The 19574-nt window shown below is 39.4% G+C and overlaps 1 protein-coding gene across 9 annotated transcripts in view; it reads left to right on the top strand.

Moving 5' to 3' along the window:
• The window catches only part of Fam135b (family with sequence similarity 135 member B), a 280335-nt gene that overhangs the window by 192647 nt on the left and 68114 nt on the right, over positions 1-19574 (top strand). For all 9 annotated transcript variants that reach the window (XR_004111833.1, XM_031345438.1, XM_031345398.1 and 6 more), the window contains one exon: positions 2316-2442. Coding sequence is in view for 8 of the 9 variants with exons in the window: in XM_031345438.1 (XP_031201298.1) it covers positions 2316-2442 (127 nt within the window). In the remaining variant the exon portion in view is untranslated. The remainder of the gene's footprint in view (positions 1-2315; positions 2443-19574) is intronic.

Below are 19574 nucleotides of genomic sequence, written 5' to 3'. Positions count from 1 at the left end.
GTTTGTTTGTTTGTTTTTGCTCTACCCAGGGGACAAGAGAGTGTGACATTGAAAATTGAATTGGGGAAAGTAAATTGGAGTCAGATTTTGACAATGTAATTAATGATGCATCCAAAGGGTTGAATGTAAATCTGTTGAGTATACAGGGGCACTGAAGACTTGTGCCTGAGAAAAACCATCAAGACAAACCCTCCCTCAGGCAGGAGGGTCAGTCAGGAGTTCAACTGAGAGGTCCAAAAGGTCCCCAGCACCTGACATCACCTTTTGGCTCTAGTGTTGCCAAGAGCTCTGATACCATCTAACTGTGGATTTGGAGCCAGGATATCTAAGCAGAAAGCTTAACCTTCTGATAGGAACATACTTTGCAAGTTTTTCAGCAGCAGCATTCCAGATGGGAACACATATAGTTGCTGGAGAGTTAAACTTCACAGATGGGGTAAAAATAGAACCGCCTTCCACTCTCTGGGTTTTGCAAGAAGAATTTCTGTCTTGGCACAAGGTAGCTGGAACAAAGGCATCTCTTTTAGCTTGTGGGAAATACCTGTCAAGTAGGGCAAGCCCCAGCTTTTCCAGGAAAAAAAAAAAACTTCTCATAGCATCAGTGAAATCCAACAATAATGTAGCAGGTGTGGGACCAAAATTTAACCTCAGAAGACTTTTAACTTTCACCAAAAAAGGGCAAAGAAAATCTAATTTTTAGTCTTCAAGTAGGTAGAACTGAGTCTTTCCCCAGGAGGGTGGGGGCTCCCTTCAGTATAAATGCCACAATTAAATAACAAATATTTTAGTTCTTTATTGGAAGACATCTCAGAGAAGGGATCATGATTGTTTATGTATACATATATTTTTTATTCTATCATGTTCCTACTGTTTCTGCCTGGCTGAATGGTAAACTTTCTTTAACTCTTGGTTTAATACAAATCTGAAGGCAGATGTGGAAGTGCACCCTTGTAACCTCAGCCCTCAGGAAGTAGGAGCAGGAGGACCAGGAATTTGACTAAGCTGGCATATATAAATAAAACCTGGCCTTAAAAAAAAAAAGCCAAACCAAAGGAAATTTAAATAGTATTAGTTTTATATAATGCATTTGTCCCTCACTAAGGCAGGGCACTCAGTTCCACAGAAGCTTAAGTTAATAATATGAAACAGCATGTTTTCCTGTCGCCTATCTCCAAGTTATTTGTGATAACACAATTAAAACTAGGAGATTAAATTAAGATTGGCATCCCACCGCCAATACATGTGTAAATGTTACTGAGTGACTGAGTGACTTTGATATCACCTCTATCAATAGCTTTTATTCCATTTCATCATTTGCTAGACCAGTAGGTGCTGCTGGCTTGTAACTCCTGCTAGCAGGTGTCTGCTCTCATAATCTTGGCGGTCCATGGTGCCATACCATTTCTGAGTTCTCAGCCATTTCCCCCAGTTTATATTATAAACGTCTCCTCTCTGCTCATTAGCTGCTGCTCATTCCCACTACATTACAACATTGCCTTACTCATTTTAATCCTTTTCTAGACCAATGTGTGTTTACCTCTTGCCACTCCAGTTCTCTGGTGTGTGGCTAAAGCCTTATAGTATTTGAATAAATGAATTAAATAGAAACATAATTTTAACTTTATTTCTCTGCTCAAAAGGAATGTGAGTTTCTTGCCTGAAATCTGTCCCAGTTACCTCCAGCTCCTAGAGTAGAGATGATGGCATCTGAGAACGTTTATGACAGAGACAAATTTTTTTTTGTCACAAGAGAGCTTTAGTTTCTTTCAGAGGTTAGAATACAGCTGTAAAATGGTCTTTGTAGTATAAACCATAAATTTAAATAAGCTATTATTGATTTTTAAGTTTTTAAATAATTTCATATGTAGATACTTTATTTACATTATTTTCACACACCCTCACCTTTTCCAACTTTTCCTGTGTCCCTTCTACTCCCTCTCATATTCATGGCTATTTCTTTTTTGATTATTATATCACTTTATATATATATACATATATACATATGCATATAAGTACATATATGAATATGAATTTTATGTACACACCTGTATGTATATACATATAACTCACTGAGTTCATTTAGTATTGCTCATAAGTGTGTGTTTGGGGCTGACTACTGCATAACCTATCAGGTGGCTTGTCTCTGGAGAAGGCTGATAGTTTTCCCTACTCAGCAGCCATTAGTTGCCTGTAACTCTTCAGCTAGGGTCAGGATCTTGTGCAGTTTCCCCCTTGCTCAGTTGCAGTCTCCCTACAGGGGGCAGTGTTAACAAATGACCACTTACCTCTTGTTTGTCCCTTCCACTTCTTTCTAGTTTCACTCGCCCAGGAAGAGGGTCCTGGTTAGGCAAAGGTGGCCCGGACACAGGACCAGAACAGACCACCATTTCTCTGGAAAACTTGGTCTTTGGAGCTGGATACTGCAAGCCGACTTCCTCAGAGGTAAAGTTTGTATGGGGCCATGCTCCCATGACCAGCAGTTCTCACCTTGGCAATAGTAAATAGAAGGAATAGAATTCCTTCTTCATTCAAATGTTTCTTTAGGGCACTCTTGGGTCATTTCCTTCAAGGGCCATCCAATCTTTCACTTCTGACTAATCTCAGAAGAACTGTGAGTCACAACCCCTGTAGTTGTTGTAGGAGTATCTTATTTTGTGTTTCCTCTAACTTGTAGTTCTTTGGGAAATAAGAACTATCCAGGAGGTATACTATTGTGAAGAAGTCTCCTTCATTTACACTATGTGGTAATGGAGTATCTGTTGGCATTGAGTCATGCCTGCCTTCAAAACCTGGTTCTACCTAATTGTTACTCACTTTCTGTGATTCTGTCTCCTCATCCCTAGAGTGGCATCACTAAGAACCACAAATCACATGTGCACTCAATGTTGTCCCAACTGAAACTTCTTAGTCTAATACCAAGGGCTTAGTAGCTACTTAATAAATAAATGTGTGTACCTTTTCATTCTCTTTTCTTTTTTCTATGAGGTGCCTGACATTTCTTTCTCTCATCACTGCCTGTATTGTTCTTTAATACATGAGACATTTTAGACATGTTCAGAAATGACCAGCCAGTATTACTCAGGGTTGCCCAGAGACACAGAACCAACAGTAATGACTCCTTCTTTATTTTAATGAGTTGACTCACATGATTCTGGAGGTTGAGGAGACTACAGATATGCATTCGACAAGCTGGAGACCCAGGAGAGCTGATAGCAGAATTCTAGGCCAAATCTAAGTCCAGAAGGTGAATGACTCTGTCATTTATGAGAAACAACCATTTGCTTTGTTCTAGTCAGAAACTGAGTGGACTAGTCTTGTCACATTGGGGAGGGAGATCTCTTTCACTTAGACAGGTCTTTTGTTCAGTTCAAAAAATTCTCAATTAGGAACAATATGGAGCAGAGACTGAAGGAAGGACAGTCCAGCCTGATATAGCTGTCTCCTGAGAGGCTCTAACAGTACCCAACTAATACAGTAGTAGAGGCTCACAGCCATCCATTGAACTGAGTACAGGGTCCCCAATGAAGAAGCTAGAGAAAGGACTGAAGGAGTTGAAGGGTTTCCAACCCCTTAGGACGAACAACAATATGAACTAAGTAGTACCCTCAGAGCTCCCAGGAACTAAACCACCAAACAAGGAGTACACATGGTGGGATTGATTGCTCCGGAAGCATGTGTATAGTAGAGGATGGCCAAGTTGGTCATCAATGGGAGGAGAGGTCCTTGGCCCTGTGAAGGTTCTGTGCCCCAGTGTAGGGGAGTTCCAGGCCAGTAACTGGGATAGGGTGGGATGACAAGCAGGGGGAAGGGAGAGGGAACAGGGGTTTGTTCTTTTTGTTGTTTGTGTTTTTTCTTTTTGTTTTTTGTTTTTTGGGAGGGGAAACTGGGAAAGGAGAAATCATATGACATGTAAATAAAGAAAATATCTAATAAAAACAAAACAAAACAAAAAACAAACAAAAAACCCAGCAATGATTAACCAAACATCTGTATACCCCATGGCTCATACAAACAAACACAAGAGATTTATCACGGTAAATCCAATGACAAGAATGTGCAAGACTGTGCCTAGCCAGCCCTGCCCACCTCTGCTATAGCAAGATCTTTGGCCATACTGTTCAGGATACAGAGTAAAACATTCACCTTCATTCTCTGGACCTTTCCCTCAATTGAAATCTAGTCAGGAGATTTAGCTGCAAATGTCAACATCTGTATCTGGGTGAAGCTGCTGTGTCACATGCTTTCTGTGGACTCCAAAGGGACATAACTACAATTCTCCTGGAAGGATGAGAAACTGAGCCCATGGTAGGGCTTGGTCTCATGTATGAGCTGACTTTAGAGAGCAATAAGAACAGAATGAATGCACACCCTCAATACCTCTGGCATTTACTAAGCTTCCCAAAAGCTGGTGTGCTTACCTCCCACAGAGGAACCTCAAATGAGTGAGGGAGATAGAGAAAACTAAAAGTCTGCCGGCATAACATGGGTGTCTCACTTACCCACTATGCATTGCTAAATTCACATTTCAGCATGGGGGTGGCCAGGACAGAAGGCTCTCCACCCTCCTACAGTAGATGTATGGTGTGCCCCCAAGTCATCTGCTAATTCCTTTGCTATTGAGACATTGACAGCTGACTCCCACACTGAAACAATCACTCTGTCCAGCTTTCTATCACCGTTAAACTTTCTTTGTGCCAATATCTGCCTCTCTCACAGCACTATGTAGTAGCTTTAAGAGTTTCCCTGATAGACCTACCACCTAAAAACCTTCATCTCAGACTCCTCCTAATGGAATGTGGCCAGAGACATTGGTAATTGGCAGCATCCACAGCTCAGCTCAGAACATTTACAGCAGGTGTCTTACATGCTGATGTTCTTAGCTGATGCCACTGAAGAGTGTGAAAGGGTTGTGATGCTCCATTGACTTGGTAGATGCTCTGGTACTCAGATCATTTGTGTCAGCCAAGACCATTTGTACCAGTACTGCTGAAATGTCTTCTTTAATTTCTGAAATGCTGTTAAGTATCTATGGCTAACCTATGTAGGAGCTTTGAATAGATCAAAGTAGGGAACATCTCATTGAGCATCTGCTCTTAGGACCTAACAAGTTTCCTACCCTATAAAACCAGTGTTCAAGCAATATGTGTTGAATAGGTGGTTGGCACAACTGTGTGCACATTGCTGGTACAGACTGAACAGCTAGAGATTCAGGAGAGAGAGTAGGAGCTAGAAAGTAAGGGAGAGAGCCATAGTGTGATGCGTCATGTTGGGAGATTGCAAAGACCCTAGTCCAGCACAGGGCAGGATTGCAAACACTGTAGAACATTCTGGCCCACTGGCCTTTTACACATGACCTAGCACACCTCCTATTATAATGAGTCACCTTCAATGACTCCTTACAATATAGTGAAATTGGTGCTTATAAAAACTCAGTTTGCATAGTTGTTAAATGGGTGCTGTCTTTTAGGAAGATTTCAGAGGTTTCTATGCATCGATACTTTATAGGGCAAACCTTGACAGGCAAATGATGAAATATAGTGGGGCTTGTTTGTTTGTTTGTTTCCTGTTTTTACTGGCTGTTTCTAGGGCTCTGTGTCAAATTAAATGTGACTGTCTTTCATATGTTCAGAGAGAAAGGCTGATTTGTGAGGCTTGGCATGGAGCTTGCTTCTAAAACTTGGCTCAGTAAGTTGTTTTCAGGGTTTGGTTCTTTTTCTGTATGTTTTTCCACTTGGGTCCCATCCAATTATGTGGAGTCAGTGCTGTGTACCCACCCTGTACCTTCCCACCAGGCAAGGCTGCCAAGCCAAGAATCCAATCTTAGTTTCATATACCCTTGGGGGCTTTGCATGGTAATCTCAAGAAGCCCAGAGCATTAGCAGATAGAACTGGAATTTTCATGGTTCAATGCATAAACTTGATGCATTGGAGAACATGTGCTCCTCCCAGTAAGCCCTTCCTGGCAGAGGCCTGTCAAAATACAGAGACTGGTGGCAAAATGAGCTTTTTTGAAGGTAAGAGATGGTGATGCAGGTTGGGTCTGCCCCATTTCTCAGATCCCTATGTCCTGTGGCTCAATTTCCTCCTGCAGCAACTTTGAAGTTTGACCTTTGCCTTTAGAGCTGTGGCCTGAGGTTTTGTGTGTCTTTCTGTTACAAACCATAAGAGTACTAGAGCAGTTATTCAAACTTCTTAAGATGACATTCATCTTGGGGGTGGTTACTATTAGCACAGCCTCACTGGCTTCTATATAGATAAAGTGCAGTACTATAGTACTCCAGAGCAGAGTTTGGGAGATAATTCTCTAAGAAAAGCCTCTACTGATATGATGTGATATGATATGATATGATATGATATGGTATATATAATTTTTGTCTGCATGATTAAATTAGTATAAGTTTAACAATTATTACTGTGCTGTGCTGTATGTGAGAGTTTTGTCCTAGGATGCAGTACTAAACTCCTGTGTGACTTTAAACCTGTCAATTTGCCTTCTCTAGACCTATTTCCCAGCAAGTAGAAAGAAAACTGAATTTTCCAGGAAAACCTCTTTAGGGCTTCTCTTCTGCATTTACTCTTGTATCATTGAGATATACTTGAGTCTATAGAGAAAAACATCTGATGCTGATGTTGATTTTTGGCCTCCGCAAACACACCCAGAGACAGAGACAGAGAGAGAAGGAGATACAGACAGAGAGAGGGGGAGGGGGAGGGGGGGAGAGAGAGATGCACACACACACCATTTCTGACACCATCACTACAAAGTCTTCCTCCCTTTTGTGGGTCACTTTAGTTTACACCTTTGGTCATCTGCTCTCCCTTAAAGTATCCAGCAAAGGCACAGAGGTCTCCAAATGATTTAATATATGAAATGGCCAGCTAATATTTCTTTTTAGAGATAAAGACTCTAACACAGAAAGAAGTTAAGATCCACATCCTGCCCTGTCGCTCCGAACATCATATTAGTCAGCAGCTAAGCTGAAGCTTTAATTGAATGAACATCACATCATTTCCCAGTTGCCCCCTGACTCCAGGTGATGGATTTCCAGATAACATATATCTGTAAATGTTCCATCAACCCAGTTCTCCTGCGCAAGCCTTGTTTCTCTTTTTATACCTCTGTGTATTTGGTTCCTAAAGTGTTTTCAGGAACCATTTGTTCAGTTGCTGTCTTGTGCTTTTACTTTACATCTCAGTGAAGATTCCTTGTGCTGAACCACTTTCATATTGGCTTCTCCTACATTCCCTCTGGAGAAATGTCCATTTAGGCAGTTTGCCTATTTGTAAATTCATGTTCAGTATTTAGCTTTGGTTTTGGTTAGTTTTAGGAGTTCCTTATACCTGTTGGATATTAGCTCTTTATCGGATCACAGCCAAAACTGTTTCCTCAATGTAATCCAATGTGTTTTCATGCCCTGACCCTTTGCAGGGCAGGAGTCTGGTGGACACAGCCCCATTAGCCTCTTCCCTTCTGGCTGTTGTGCTGCATCACCAGTATCAACATCCTCAAGTCTTTCTTTACATTTTCTCCAAGGTTTTTATAGTTTCAGGTCTGATATTACATTCTTCAATACATTTAAGAATTTGAGTGTATGGGATAAGGAATGAGTTCATTATTTCTGTACATAAGGATATACTGTTTTCTAATACCATGTGAATGACTATCCTTGCCCCATTATGCAGCCTTGGTACCACATAGTGGATTTATTGTCAAGACTTCTCTCTCTCCCTCCCTCTCCCTCTCTCTCTCTCTCTCTCTCTCTCTCTCTCTCTCTCTCTCTCTCTCTTAAGGTGCATTATAGTGATATGAGTTCTTTGAAAAAATGGAGCATATTTAATGATCTTCAGTGGGCTTGTCCTTCTGCTTACTTAGTTTATATGCCAGTGTCTATAACCATTACTCACCATGTTAATCATTGTAATTCCATTCTCTATTCTGAAATCAACGGCCGTGAGACTTCCTGATTTATCTTCTTCTCACACTTGCTTTGGATATTCATAGTCCTTAGTGTCTTTTAGGATTATGTTCTATGGCTTAAGTCAATCACAGGGATAAAAGTACTATGCAAAATACCTACAGAGCAGCACATATAAAAGAATGGGAGAGTGGTGGTCATCAGCGCTTGTGGGGAGAGAGAAGGGGTGGTAGTTTTGATCCTATGTGATGAAAGAGGTCTCTTGAGAGCTTTTTTCACAGCCCTGTCCTGCCCTGCTCTGCCTTGCATTGCATCCTACCCTGTGTGTTCACTTGAGTTATAAAAAGTGTAAGAAAAATGTCATGATCAGAGAGATCAGGAAAAAAAAAAAAACACCAAAACACAGCTATTTTAAAAATGATTTATATTTAAAAAGGTAATGAGTTTTAATATTTTATGAATTAAAATAGCAACCACTGCTATGTTTCCCTTGTTAATATGAAATGATTGACATTTTTTCCTCGTTTAAATGACTGTCTGGGTTAATAAAATCATACAGAAAACATTTCAAGTTGTTATATGGGATAGCGTCAGTGGTGTGTCTGCAGCTGACTTAATTAGGTATGATTTTAGTTCATCTCTAAAGGAGTATATGCATCTGTGACAGCAGGCTTTGCATCTCAGTTGTAAGGTATCGCTTCTTAAGTGTAACACTCCTGGTATCAGAGACAACCCTGGTTTCACAAAGCTGCCCCAGGATGCCTTGTTCCTGACTAGTACATATCATAGGACACAGAGAGGAAACTGCACCCTTCACAGACTATCCAGTGTTGCCTATCATCTCATTGGCACTCAGCATATCTCCTGATACATGGCAGGCATGTAGCAAAATGGAGCCAAATGAATGTAAGGCAAAAGATTAGCGAAGGTTCAGGCAAGAGCAGCAGAATTGGAGTGAGCTCCAGGTTGGAGTCATTGTCACATTTTCCCTGTACGTGTCCAGGGCAAAAAACTGTAGGTGTTTGCCTCAGTCCTGCCACTGCTTTAATTCTCTGTTTCTCTGGAAAGGATGGAATCTGCTTACTATGTGGGGTTTGTCTGCAATTCATGATGGTAAAGCATTTCCCACCTCTCCCCGACCTCTTTCATATTCCTTCTTGGTGACGACTATAAGGCAGTGTATGACAGTAATACCACCAATCCATCTACCTCTTCACAAAAGTCTCTTTGGTAAGCCCAGTTATTCACATCACCTGGACTGGAGGGAATAGCAATCTAATAACAGAATCAAACCAGTTAGAGTGAGGATGCCATTGACCTGTGCGGAGCTCTTACATTCTCTGCATTTAGACTCATTTACCCCTGCTCATATCCACCATCCCCCATCTCAGTCCATGCTATTACATTCTCCATTCAAGACTGATTGGTCAGCAACAGGCACCTCTGTAATAAGTAACCGTGTCAGTGCTTAATCCTCATTGCTACTGATGAACTTGCATCTTAGCCCAATAGTTACATGGTGTACAGTCAGCTGGAAAGTGTTGATGTTTAATGCTTCATTTAGAAACTCTGGGGAGGTGTAGCCAATCATAGTACTGAGAATGTCACTAGTGGCCCTGTTATAGGCATGTACCCGAGCCTGCTGATATGCCCAGGTTCTTGGGCCTCATAGCATATAATTGGATCAGGGACACCTGCTGGAAATGGAAACAGGGGCAATTTAGTAATAAAACTAAAATACCCAGGAGAATATGGTAGGGTAGTGAGCTGAGGGAAAAGCAAGTTCCAGAAGCACTGAGCTTGGAATGGCATAGCACTTTTTGGAACATTTACATACCTGACTTTGTATATTTGGGCTTTTCTTGAGCATGCTCTGTTTGTTGTCTGAAGCCCTGGTGGGGATGGGCTTCCTGGCTTTGTCTACTTATTGGTTTCTTTCATATTTTTATTCTTTATGTAGTGTTCCCAGCCTCTGCTCTCTTGCCAAAGCCTGATGGTGTGGGGCCATTAGGCTAGCACAGATTGATCATAAACAGTCTATATAATCGGGACTCACAGATACTCTTTGTTATTCATGCTTGCAGAAGACTGCTTTGTGGTGAGTACAGCTTAGAACAGAGAGGGGAGGATGGGGGCTGCTGCAGTGATTCCAGAAAAAAAAGTGGAGTGGTGGTCAGGGACAGAGCAAAAAAAGAATAACTGAAGCATAGTAGAGGCAGACATGGATGGCGGAGGGATGATTACAGTAGAAGGGATAAAATCTGCAATGAAGGAGACATGAAACTTTTCTGTAGTACATGTGGTATCCATAGGCACTTGCCTGCCACACAGTTGCATGCATGCATGTGTGTTCACACACACAGACACACACACACACACACACAGAGCTCTCATAGGTCACAAGGCTTTGATCATGAGCTAACTCCCTACTGAGGGAACTTGATTTAGCAAGCTTGATTTATGTTGATGTGTGAATGGCTTAAACTATTCCTTTTGAATTATCTTAATCTACTTATTTAATCTCTGTCTCTCTGTCTTTGTCTCTGTGTCTGTCTTTCTGTCTGCTTCTATCTATCTATCTATCTATCTATCTATCTATCTATCTATCTATCTATCTATCTATTGATATGTATTTTTCATTATTCATCCAGAATTTATTTTTTTAATTATTTTATTTATTTACATTCCAAGTGTTTAGCCTCTTTTTAGTGCCCCTCCAAGAGTTCTTCACTCATCCCTTTCTCCTTTGCCTCTGAGAGGGTGCTCCCCCACCCAGCTACCCCCTCACTCACACACCCACCCACCTAAGTAAAATAATCTCTTCCTGTGGCTTTTCAGCTATCTTTAGTGTTCTTTCATCCCCCTCCCTCTGGATTGCTCTCCCTCCCAGCTTCCCAGTAAAGCACACCTTCCCCATTATTTTGGCAGAGTGGCACCTGTGCCCTACTCCCTTATTCTCTGATGCTCCTTCTCACCTCCCATGGTCCCTTTTTACTTTCCCGGTGTGTATGTTTACTCCAGCTTGTATAATCCCATCTAAAAGACTAGCATCTATAAATATGAGAGAACATGTGACAGACATTTGGTTTCTGGGTCATGGTTCCCTCACTCAATATGATCCTTTTAAATTACATTCACTTACCTACAAATTTCATTTTTCTTTGCAGGTTAATAGCGTTACATTGTGTATAGGTACAAGTTTTCATTATTTGTTTAACAACCGAAGGGAGTTTAGGTTTATTTTCCATTTCCTAGCCATTGTGAATAAAGCAACAATGAATATGCCTGAGTAGGTATCTGTAGAGTAGTTGTTGACTCCTTTGGGCACAAGTCAAGAAGTGGTATAGTTGGGTCATATGTTATATATGCTTTTAACTTTTTAAAAATTGGTTTTAATTGATATAGAATTATAACACATTTCACTCCCCCTTTCCTCCTTCCAGACTCTTAAGTATCTTTCCTCCATGTTCTCCCTCCTCTCTCAAGTTGATATCCTCTTTTTCTTTGATGATAATGATGATGGTGGTGGTGGTGGTGATGTGTGCATAAATAAGTAAATACAATCAAGTAAGCCTGTTTTATTCTTTTTATGAATGTGGTTTCAGGGCTGACTATTCTGCACTGAACAACCCACATGGGGCTCATCCCTGAAAGATGCTACTTTTTCTTCTCTCAGGAGCCATTAGTTGCTTATAGTTCTCTGTCTAAATGTGGAACCCTGGGAAAAAACTTCCCCTTTCACATTAACACATCTATTGACATTACCATTGTTCCAGTCTTGTTTAGGCAGGCATTTCTAGAATGACTGTTTCACAGCTGACTTCTTGGTGTTAGGATTCTTACCATCTCCTCACCCTCTCTTCTGCGATGTTCCCTGAGAGATAAAGATGCTGTGATGGAGGAGTATCCATTGAGGCTGGGCTACCCCATATGTTTTCTCTGATGTGTGTCCAGTTTCTCTGTGATGGTTTCCATTTACTTTTAAGAATGATTCTTTGATGAAGGTTGGTAGTACTTGTGGGTATAATATGATTTAGAATGTACTAAGGAATTCAAAATATAAGCTGGCTGATAATGTTCCTCACAGGGAGCAGAGATGAAAACAAAACAAAACAAAAACCCAGTACCAGGCACATGAAACCTCCTTTTCAATGACTGATCAATATAGCCCAAGTGACTCCTCAAGGAATTAATACTAGTGATGGGGCCTTTCGTTGACTCTCAGGTTGAAGGTGTGGCCTTATTGCTGATGACAACACACCCTTATGTGACTGGGTTCTGACCCAAAAGCCTCTTTCCTGTCATCTAGTGTCCATGGTTCCAGAAAACACTGTTCAAGCTGCCAGGGGAAGGGAACAATTAAAGAATCTTACCCCAGTGCAAAACCTATCAATCACTGCAATGATCTGCATAAAATATATACATAAAGTTGAAAGAAGTGGTACTCATAGGTTTGTGCAACCATCAACTCCTAAATGGACTTAAAGTCCACTCAGCAGGAGTGAAATCATGCCGGCGACTAGAAATATAGCCAGAATCTCAGAGACAGTGAGATCCTATAACTTAGAAAAGAGTCTCAAACTGCCACTTCCCTTTTAGCCTTTTGAAGAATTCTGCACACTGATTTCAAGACTGGATGTATCACCTACTGGATGATGATCCCCGCCCAATAGTAATTCATATCCCTCCCAGCATTTGTTGTTAGTTCTTTTCTTTATCTACTGTCTTAAACTGCATTCCTTGGTTTGTCTGTAGTCTGATCCAAGCGCTTTGAGTTTACAATATTTACAATATTTATAGATTGCCCTGAGTGATGGCTGAGTTAATAAGGGTTCTGGGCACTGGAACAAACTGAACTTGTGTTCAATGACTGAGGTCAGGATGTCAGTTCTGTGATGAAAGCTGTGAGGTTCAGGTTACTAGCTGAACAATTCTAGCAGAACTGGAATTATGATATACAGTCTCCAAGTGTCAGCCATCCCCCTCATCAGTGTTCCCTCTTTTCCCTGAAAAAATCAGCAGGACCAAAGAAACATTGAAGACCTATACTTTCTATCTCCATTGTTATGAATAATTGACTACATTTGATAGTTTCTATCACTTTGAAAAATTCCCTTTCAGAGATTGAAATAATAAAAGATCCATCTAGGAACAGGGATGGGATATTACCTTCTGTTTCTATGGATACCAAATTGCTAGTGTTCTCTCTGTGATTTTTATTGGCAGTTGCTGAGTCCACACGTGCTGGGTTAGCCCCATCAGTAAGTATGTGATGTTTATCATTGCCTGTAAATATATGGAAATCATCTCAACTTGCATTTACTTTTGGAGTTTTAGAAGTGCTCCCTTCCCCATATATGTTTCAATCAAACTTTCTCAAAAGGTGTACTGCCTGTGCTAGATAAGAAGTTTCTTAAGCCAAGTTGCCTGGTCGGGTGTAGAGTGTGTGTGTGTGTGTGTGTGCATGTGTCTGTATATCTGTGTGTGTGTACATTCATACGAAAACACAACATTGAACAAGGTCTCTATAGAGTAACCTCTAATTTTATAAGTCAAGAAATTTAGTGTCTTGGAAAAATAAAGGAAAATTTTTAGAAAGGGTAGTTGTTAATCATGTTGTATGCCTTACCCAGTGCTCAGGTTTTGCAAACAGTATCTCTTCTGAGGTTTTTTGTTTGTTTGTTTTTCATTGCATGTTTGGATGTTTTAATTTATTTATTTTTACACTGTATAGGGAAGGAATAGAACAGGTTTTTCACTGCAGTACAAGCTGGCTTTAAACTCACAACAATCACCTTTCCTAAACCTCATGAGTGCTGGCATTACAAGCACATGCCATCAAGGTTGGTTTTTCTGGGTCCTATGGCTTCCATGGATGCCTGTCTATACATGAGAAAACTGAGGCTCTGAGAAATAAGTGCCTTTTTGTGAGAGGACCACAGCTTGAGCTAGATGCTTACCAACCTTCACAAACCTCAAATGTTTGCCCTTTTTTATATACACAATTGATCTGTGGTAGTGAAGAGACACATTGCAAGACCTGAGATTTTCATGATTGTCCTCATAGTTAATGCAGTTATGGTAACTTACACAGTACTTATTGCAGAAATCACAGCTCCTTTTTCCTGCTTTTCCTTCTGCTGTTTTTAGTATTCTTATTAATTTTAGTTAGCTATAATTAGAAGCACTAGAAATAAAAATACTACTACTTTTTTCATGTGCATAAATGATATTAACTCAGGAACTCCACTTATAGGGATTTAGTTTTATTTTACCCTAAAGTCTCTTTCCTCATGTATTTGGAAGTAATTAAGTTATTATATCCCCACAAACACTAAATATTCCTCTGTTACAATATGATTATGCTTAATATGGAGGTTAGATGTGCCTTTATTACCACTCTCACGATTTGAAATGGAGCAGTAATATTCAGTATAGGATTTGAATTACTTACACTTAATAGGCTACCAAGAAGGAACTCCCAAGCACTGTGAGTTTCTCTCCTGGGTGTTTGACAGCAGCATCCATCTTCTTGTCTCCCATTGTATCTCCCTTGTTTTCATGCTTTATAAAGGAAGGGACTGTGGATTTTTCAGAATAGTTAAAACTTTGTGGTTGTAATTCTGTTCTAGCATCTGTTCAGACATCAGAAAACTGCATTTATAGATACCACAGGGCATTTATAGATACCACAGGGCATTTATAGATACCACAGGGCATTTATAGATACCACAGGGCATTTATAGATACCACAGGGCAAGAACCTGAGGAAGACACTGAGTTATGTGGCATATGCCTCAGCTTCAACCTTGATGATGTAATTGGGACTGTAACTTTCTTCTGATAATATAGTTTATGTGATTTGAATATTGTATTGTGAAGACCACCTTGTCAAAGTCCCTGTTTGAAGAGCTGATTCTCACTTCTGAACATACACAACATCATCGGTTCTTTATCTTCTACCAGAAAAAGCCATGCTTTCAGTTGCCATGAGCTTAACATGCATGTTAGCAGTCCCTGTGTTTTCTTTATAATCCATTAGATAATTCCTTCTTCTTACTATTTCTTCTTCTTGGTGAGACTCTGGGATTCAGGATACCTACTGTTTGTTCACAGAGGCATTGTCTGTATCCCCTTCCTTTCTACCTAGTCTAGAGATCATCTCCCCGCAAAAGCTGTTCATGTCAATGCAAACTAAAGGTCTCTCTCACTATGCTCATCATTGTCTACTTGAACATGTATTTATCAGTCAATAAATACCATGTATTCACATGACACTGGTTCTCTGAAGGTTTCTAGCCCTAAATTCATAAGATATGTCAACTTGTACTTAAATTTCTCCTGTCCTCCAATGACCATAAATCTTGTTACTCATAAGTTTATATATAGAGATTTTGGTTGTAGCCATGTTTTAGTTATCCTGTGGAAGGTATGTTTTTATTTATAGTGTTATTTATAATATAGACATATATTATGATATTTTCCTATATTTATATAGAGTACATTTATTATATTCACACACCCATAACTTTGTGGCTCCCCTTGCAGCTCCTATAGGAGACTTTATTTTTAGTTTTAATTAAGCTGAATTTTAAAATTTATTTTTGTTATTAATTTTTAGTGTCTTAGTCAGTCTTCTATTATTGTAAAGAGTCATCATGACTGAGGCAAATCCTATAAAAATAGTATATGATTGGGGGCTTATTTACTGTTTCAGAGGGCCAGTTCATAGTCTTCATTGCAGGGAACATGGTAGCAATCATGGTGATAGAATGGTAGCAAGTTATATCCTGGTCTGCAAACAAGAGAAGGAGAAAGAAAATGGGCCTAGAATGGACTTTTGAAAAAAATCTCAAGTAACACACTTCTTCCAACAAGGCCATACCTACTCCAACAAGCCCACACCTTCTCATCTTTCTCAGATAGTACCACTCCCTGATCACTAGGCATTTAAAAATATAAGAACATATGTGGGCTATTCTTATTCAAACCACCATAATTAGTATGCAAAATAATGTTTTACTATAATATCTGAGCATCTATGCACAGTTATGAATTGTTCATAAATGACCCCTCCTAGCCATCTAGTTTAATTTACACCAAGTCACGCATGACCATTTTCCACTCAAGACCTCCTATTTGTAGAATAGGCATAAAGTGTGACCCTCTTGAATTCATGGATTTAGATCATTCCCAGTGTAGGAACTAGAGTATGTAAACTGTGTCATTCATTTTCAGTCTGCTCCAGCATTTATCACTAGAGTGTGGTCTCATTACTCACTGTTAAGAATTAGCCCTGCCTCCTTGAATTGCCTATCAGGGTAGATCAAAGAATCATGTTCCATATTGTGCTCATTTTCATTCCTGAGAGAACTTTCACACAAATCAGTATTTGCTCCAGGCTCTGAGAAGTATTTGGAGGCTCTGGGGAATTACTCTAGACTTCTTTCAGCATGGCCTTAAGTACCTGAGTCACTCTTAGAAAAAGAGGCTAGATGAGAAAGTGAGGAGTCCAGGGCATCAGTTTAACTTCCTGCAAATTAACCTTGATTCTTCCAGTAAGGATGACATGTCACTTGGGTTCCATAGTGTGCTTTTGGTCCCAAAGTGTTTGCATCTGCTTGCTTTATTTAGCTGCTGTAGCCCTCCCTTCACATTGAGAGGCTGAAAACATAACACTTGGATAAGTTGCTAAGGATTGTCCTTTATACTAAAGAATAGGATTAACTAAAACATAGTACTGATCTTAACTGTCCTTTGGCCTCTACCATGTTAATCATATTTATACATACTCTGATTTATCTTGCGCTAGCACTCTGCCAGGAAGCTATTAGTATTTTTTTTTCTATTTTACAGCTAGAAAAAAAATGTCATTGAGTAAGATCTATTATATATGGATTTGGGTGGGCCTGCTATACTAGAAATCTGTGTAGCTGGGAAAACCTTGGATCCTGAATTTTTCCCTCAGTGATTTATTAACTGCTTCTCCAGAAACCTCAGAGCTATTCCCAATACATTTTTTCTCATCTCTGAGGGATTGATCCCTACTAACATATATATTTGTTTTTCCACCTCATCTTTTCTGTCTCCAACTTCCTGGGCTTCATCCTAATTGCTACTTATTGGCTAACTCAGCAGTTTCTCAGCTCACCTCTTTGCATCTGTCTCTGTACTTGCACTCCATTCCATTCTCATCATGGCTGACTTGAGGTGAAAATTCTTATATTTTTCATCAGACAAAACAATGAAGACCTCTATACTGTCTTATAACTCTAAACCTAACCTCAATTCATTTTCCGTGTATCCAAGAAGCGCTTCATCTTACCCCGACATTGGTGTAGTCTTTCACTCCCTCAAAAGTTTTCATCTCCATCATAAATATTCGTTCTTTCCCATGTGGTTACAATTTTCTTAGTCTTGTCAGTGCCCACCTATTTCTTCTAAACTGTTTCTAGCACTTTTCTTGCCATCCCCAGCGTAGTATGAGTGTGTCTATCTGAGCTACAGCAGACTTTGTATGTCACATTATTTCAGAATTTACCAAACTGTGCTGAAATTTATGTACTGCCTCAAAAACTAGATAGACTAAATGGGCTGGAATGCAGAAATCATGGAAAAATAATTTTTCCATTTCTTTTTCCCCTTAGTATCTTAACAGAAACGATATTGGATAAATTATTCTTGCACAGACACAGATGAGACATATATTTTCTACTTAATTCTGAAAGATGACTACATTAGCTAGAATGACTCATGCCCTAAAAGGAGTTATTAGTGAGTGTAGCCTTTGAGGAAGGGAATCAACAGAGCCATTTGGGATGAGATGTAAACTCACATGTTCTGGGGTCTGTCTCTATGGAAAAGCACTATGAGGCTGACACCTACCCACCTGGAATCTGATGAGATGGGGCAAAAGTTCGACTATTGGTGCCCAGTAAGGAAAATACAACTGATTCCAGGACAGAATGTGCTTATTTGAGGAAAAGTGAGGTTGTAGCAAAGAAGAAAAAACAGGAAAGATGTCCAGATTTAGATTTCTGTTCTGTGGTAGAAAGACATCCAAACAAAGACACTGTAGTGTATAGGAATGTCACTTTAAGACAGGATGAAACCAGACCTAAATCTCTGATCTCCAGTGCTGCATAAGATACAGAGGGTCTATCATTCTCTCCTTTCTACAATGAGTTTCAGCCCACTCAAGGTTGCTGGCTCTTCCATGCTACTAAGATAGCTAGTTAATTTGACTTCAATGATTTATAGGCTTCCATTGCATTTATTTATTGTCTTCCCTGTTTTAAGCTGATCTTTTATTATTATTATTTAAATACAAAAATGGAAATTTGTGGGAGATGAAATTCCTCCACTTTTGATCATTAGTAAGCTAAATTCCAATCCTCAGCTTTTCTGTTGGATGTGGGAGCTAATACCTAGAGCAAATAAAGACATCAAATAAGGTTGATGCTGCAAGTCATTGTAAATAATGAGGTGTACTCGAAGGAAAATGAGAGAGATGAGAAGGGGAGGAGGAAAAGAGGAGAAAAGGGGAGAAGAGGATGAGAAATAGAATACAAAGAAGAGGAGAGAGAAAAGGAGGGTTATGAGGGCAGGAGTAGAGGAAGGGTTAGAAGAGGGAGAGGAGAAGAAGAATTAGACAAATTGAAAATGACAAGAATGACAGGTGTCATCATCTCCTTGTGCCTGCCTCCTCTTACTAAAAAGTATACTCTTAGTGTAAGAGAATATGAGACTGTGTATTACTAAGATGATTATAAAGATCTTAATTAAAAGAATATAATGGATTATGACAGTCATCATTATTTTTATTCAATTCATTTTGGTTATATGATGTTAGATTTAATATGTACATATGATGCATCTGACAGATGGTGTAATGTTTCACTGGTCTTATATATACATGGTATGTGATTTCAGAGTCAGCATTTCCACACAAATAATTTATCTGGGAGGAATCATTTTTCTTGTCCTTTTCCTTGCCCTTGATTTCAATTTTATGAATTTCCAAAGTGTTCATGTTAATCTATGTGGAGGCCTGGCTCATTGCACTGAACACTCAGGTCTTGGATCTCTTACTCGTCATTTGCGGTGACTGTTTGATTATATATATATATTTCAGATTTAATCAGAGAGTTATATTTCCCTTAAAATCAGAACCTTCCTTCAAGCAAGAGTGTAAATAAAAAGACATTCATCAAAATGATGTTTGTGGTGATAGGATGATCTGACAACTAAATTACTTGTTTGAGTTGTAGTCGTTCTCACTTAGATTGAATATTAAGAATCCCATTCCAATAGTTAATAAAAACCTGAATGGTATGCAGTTTGCGGAATTGCTTCTAATGAACAAATGAAAAGAGTACTAGAGAATCAAAGTGAGGAATCTGTAAATGTTTTGATAAGTAGATTCTTTCACTCACAGGTTATTAATTATTTTTTTTTACAAAAACAAAGTGGTGTTTATTAAAAAATAATATCTGATTATATTTTTTCTATGTTTTAGGACAAAACATACATATATATTAACTGAAACCTTACCTAGCTAAGTCTCAGAAAAAACCATGATAATTTTAGCAGTCTGTTTCTTTTTTTTTTTATTTACATGTAAATTTCTCCATTCCCAGTTTCCCCTCCAAAAAACAA

This window comes from Mastomys coucha, unplaced genomic scaffold (assembly GCF_008632895.1).
Source record: "Mastomys coucha isolate ucsf_1 unplaced genomic scaffold, UCSF_Mcou_1 pScaffold11, whole genome shotgun sequence".
Taxonomy (NCBI): domain Eukaryota; kingdom Metazoa; phylum Chordata; class Mammalia; order Rodentia; family Muridae; genus Mastomys; species Mastomys coucha.
The sequence above is the reverse complement of the archived record's forward strand: the minus strand, read 5'-3'. Positions and strand labels throughout refer to the sequence as shown.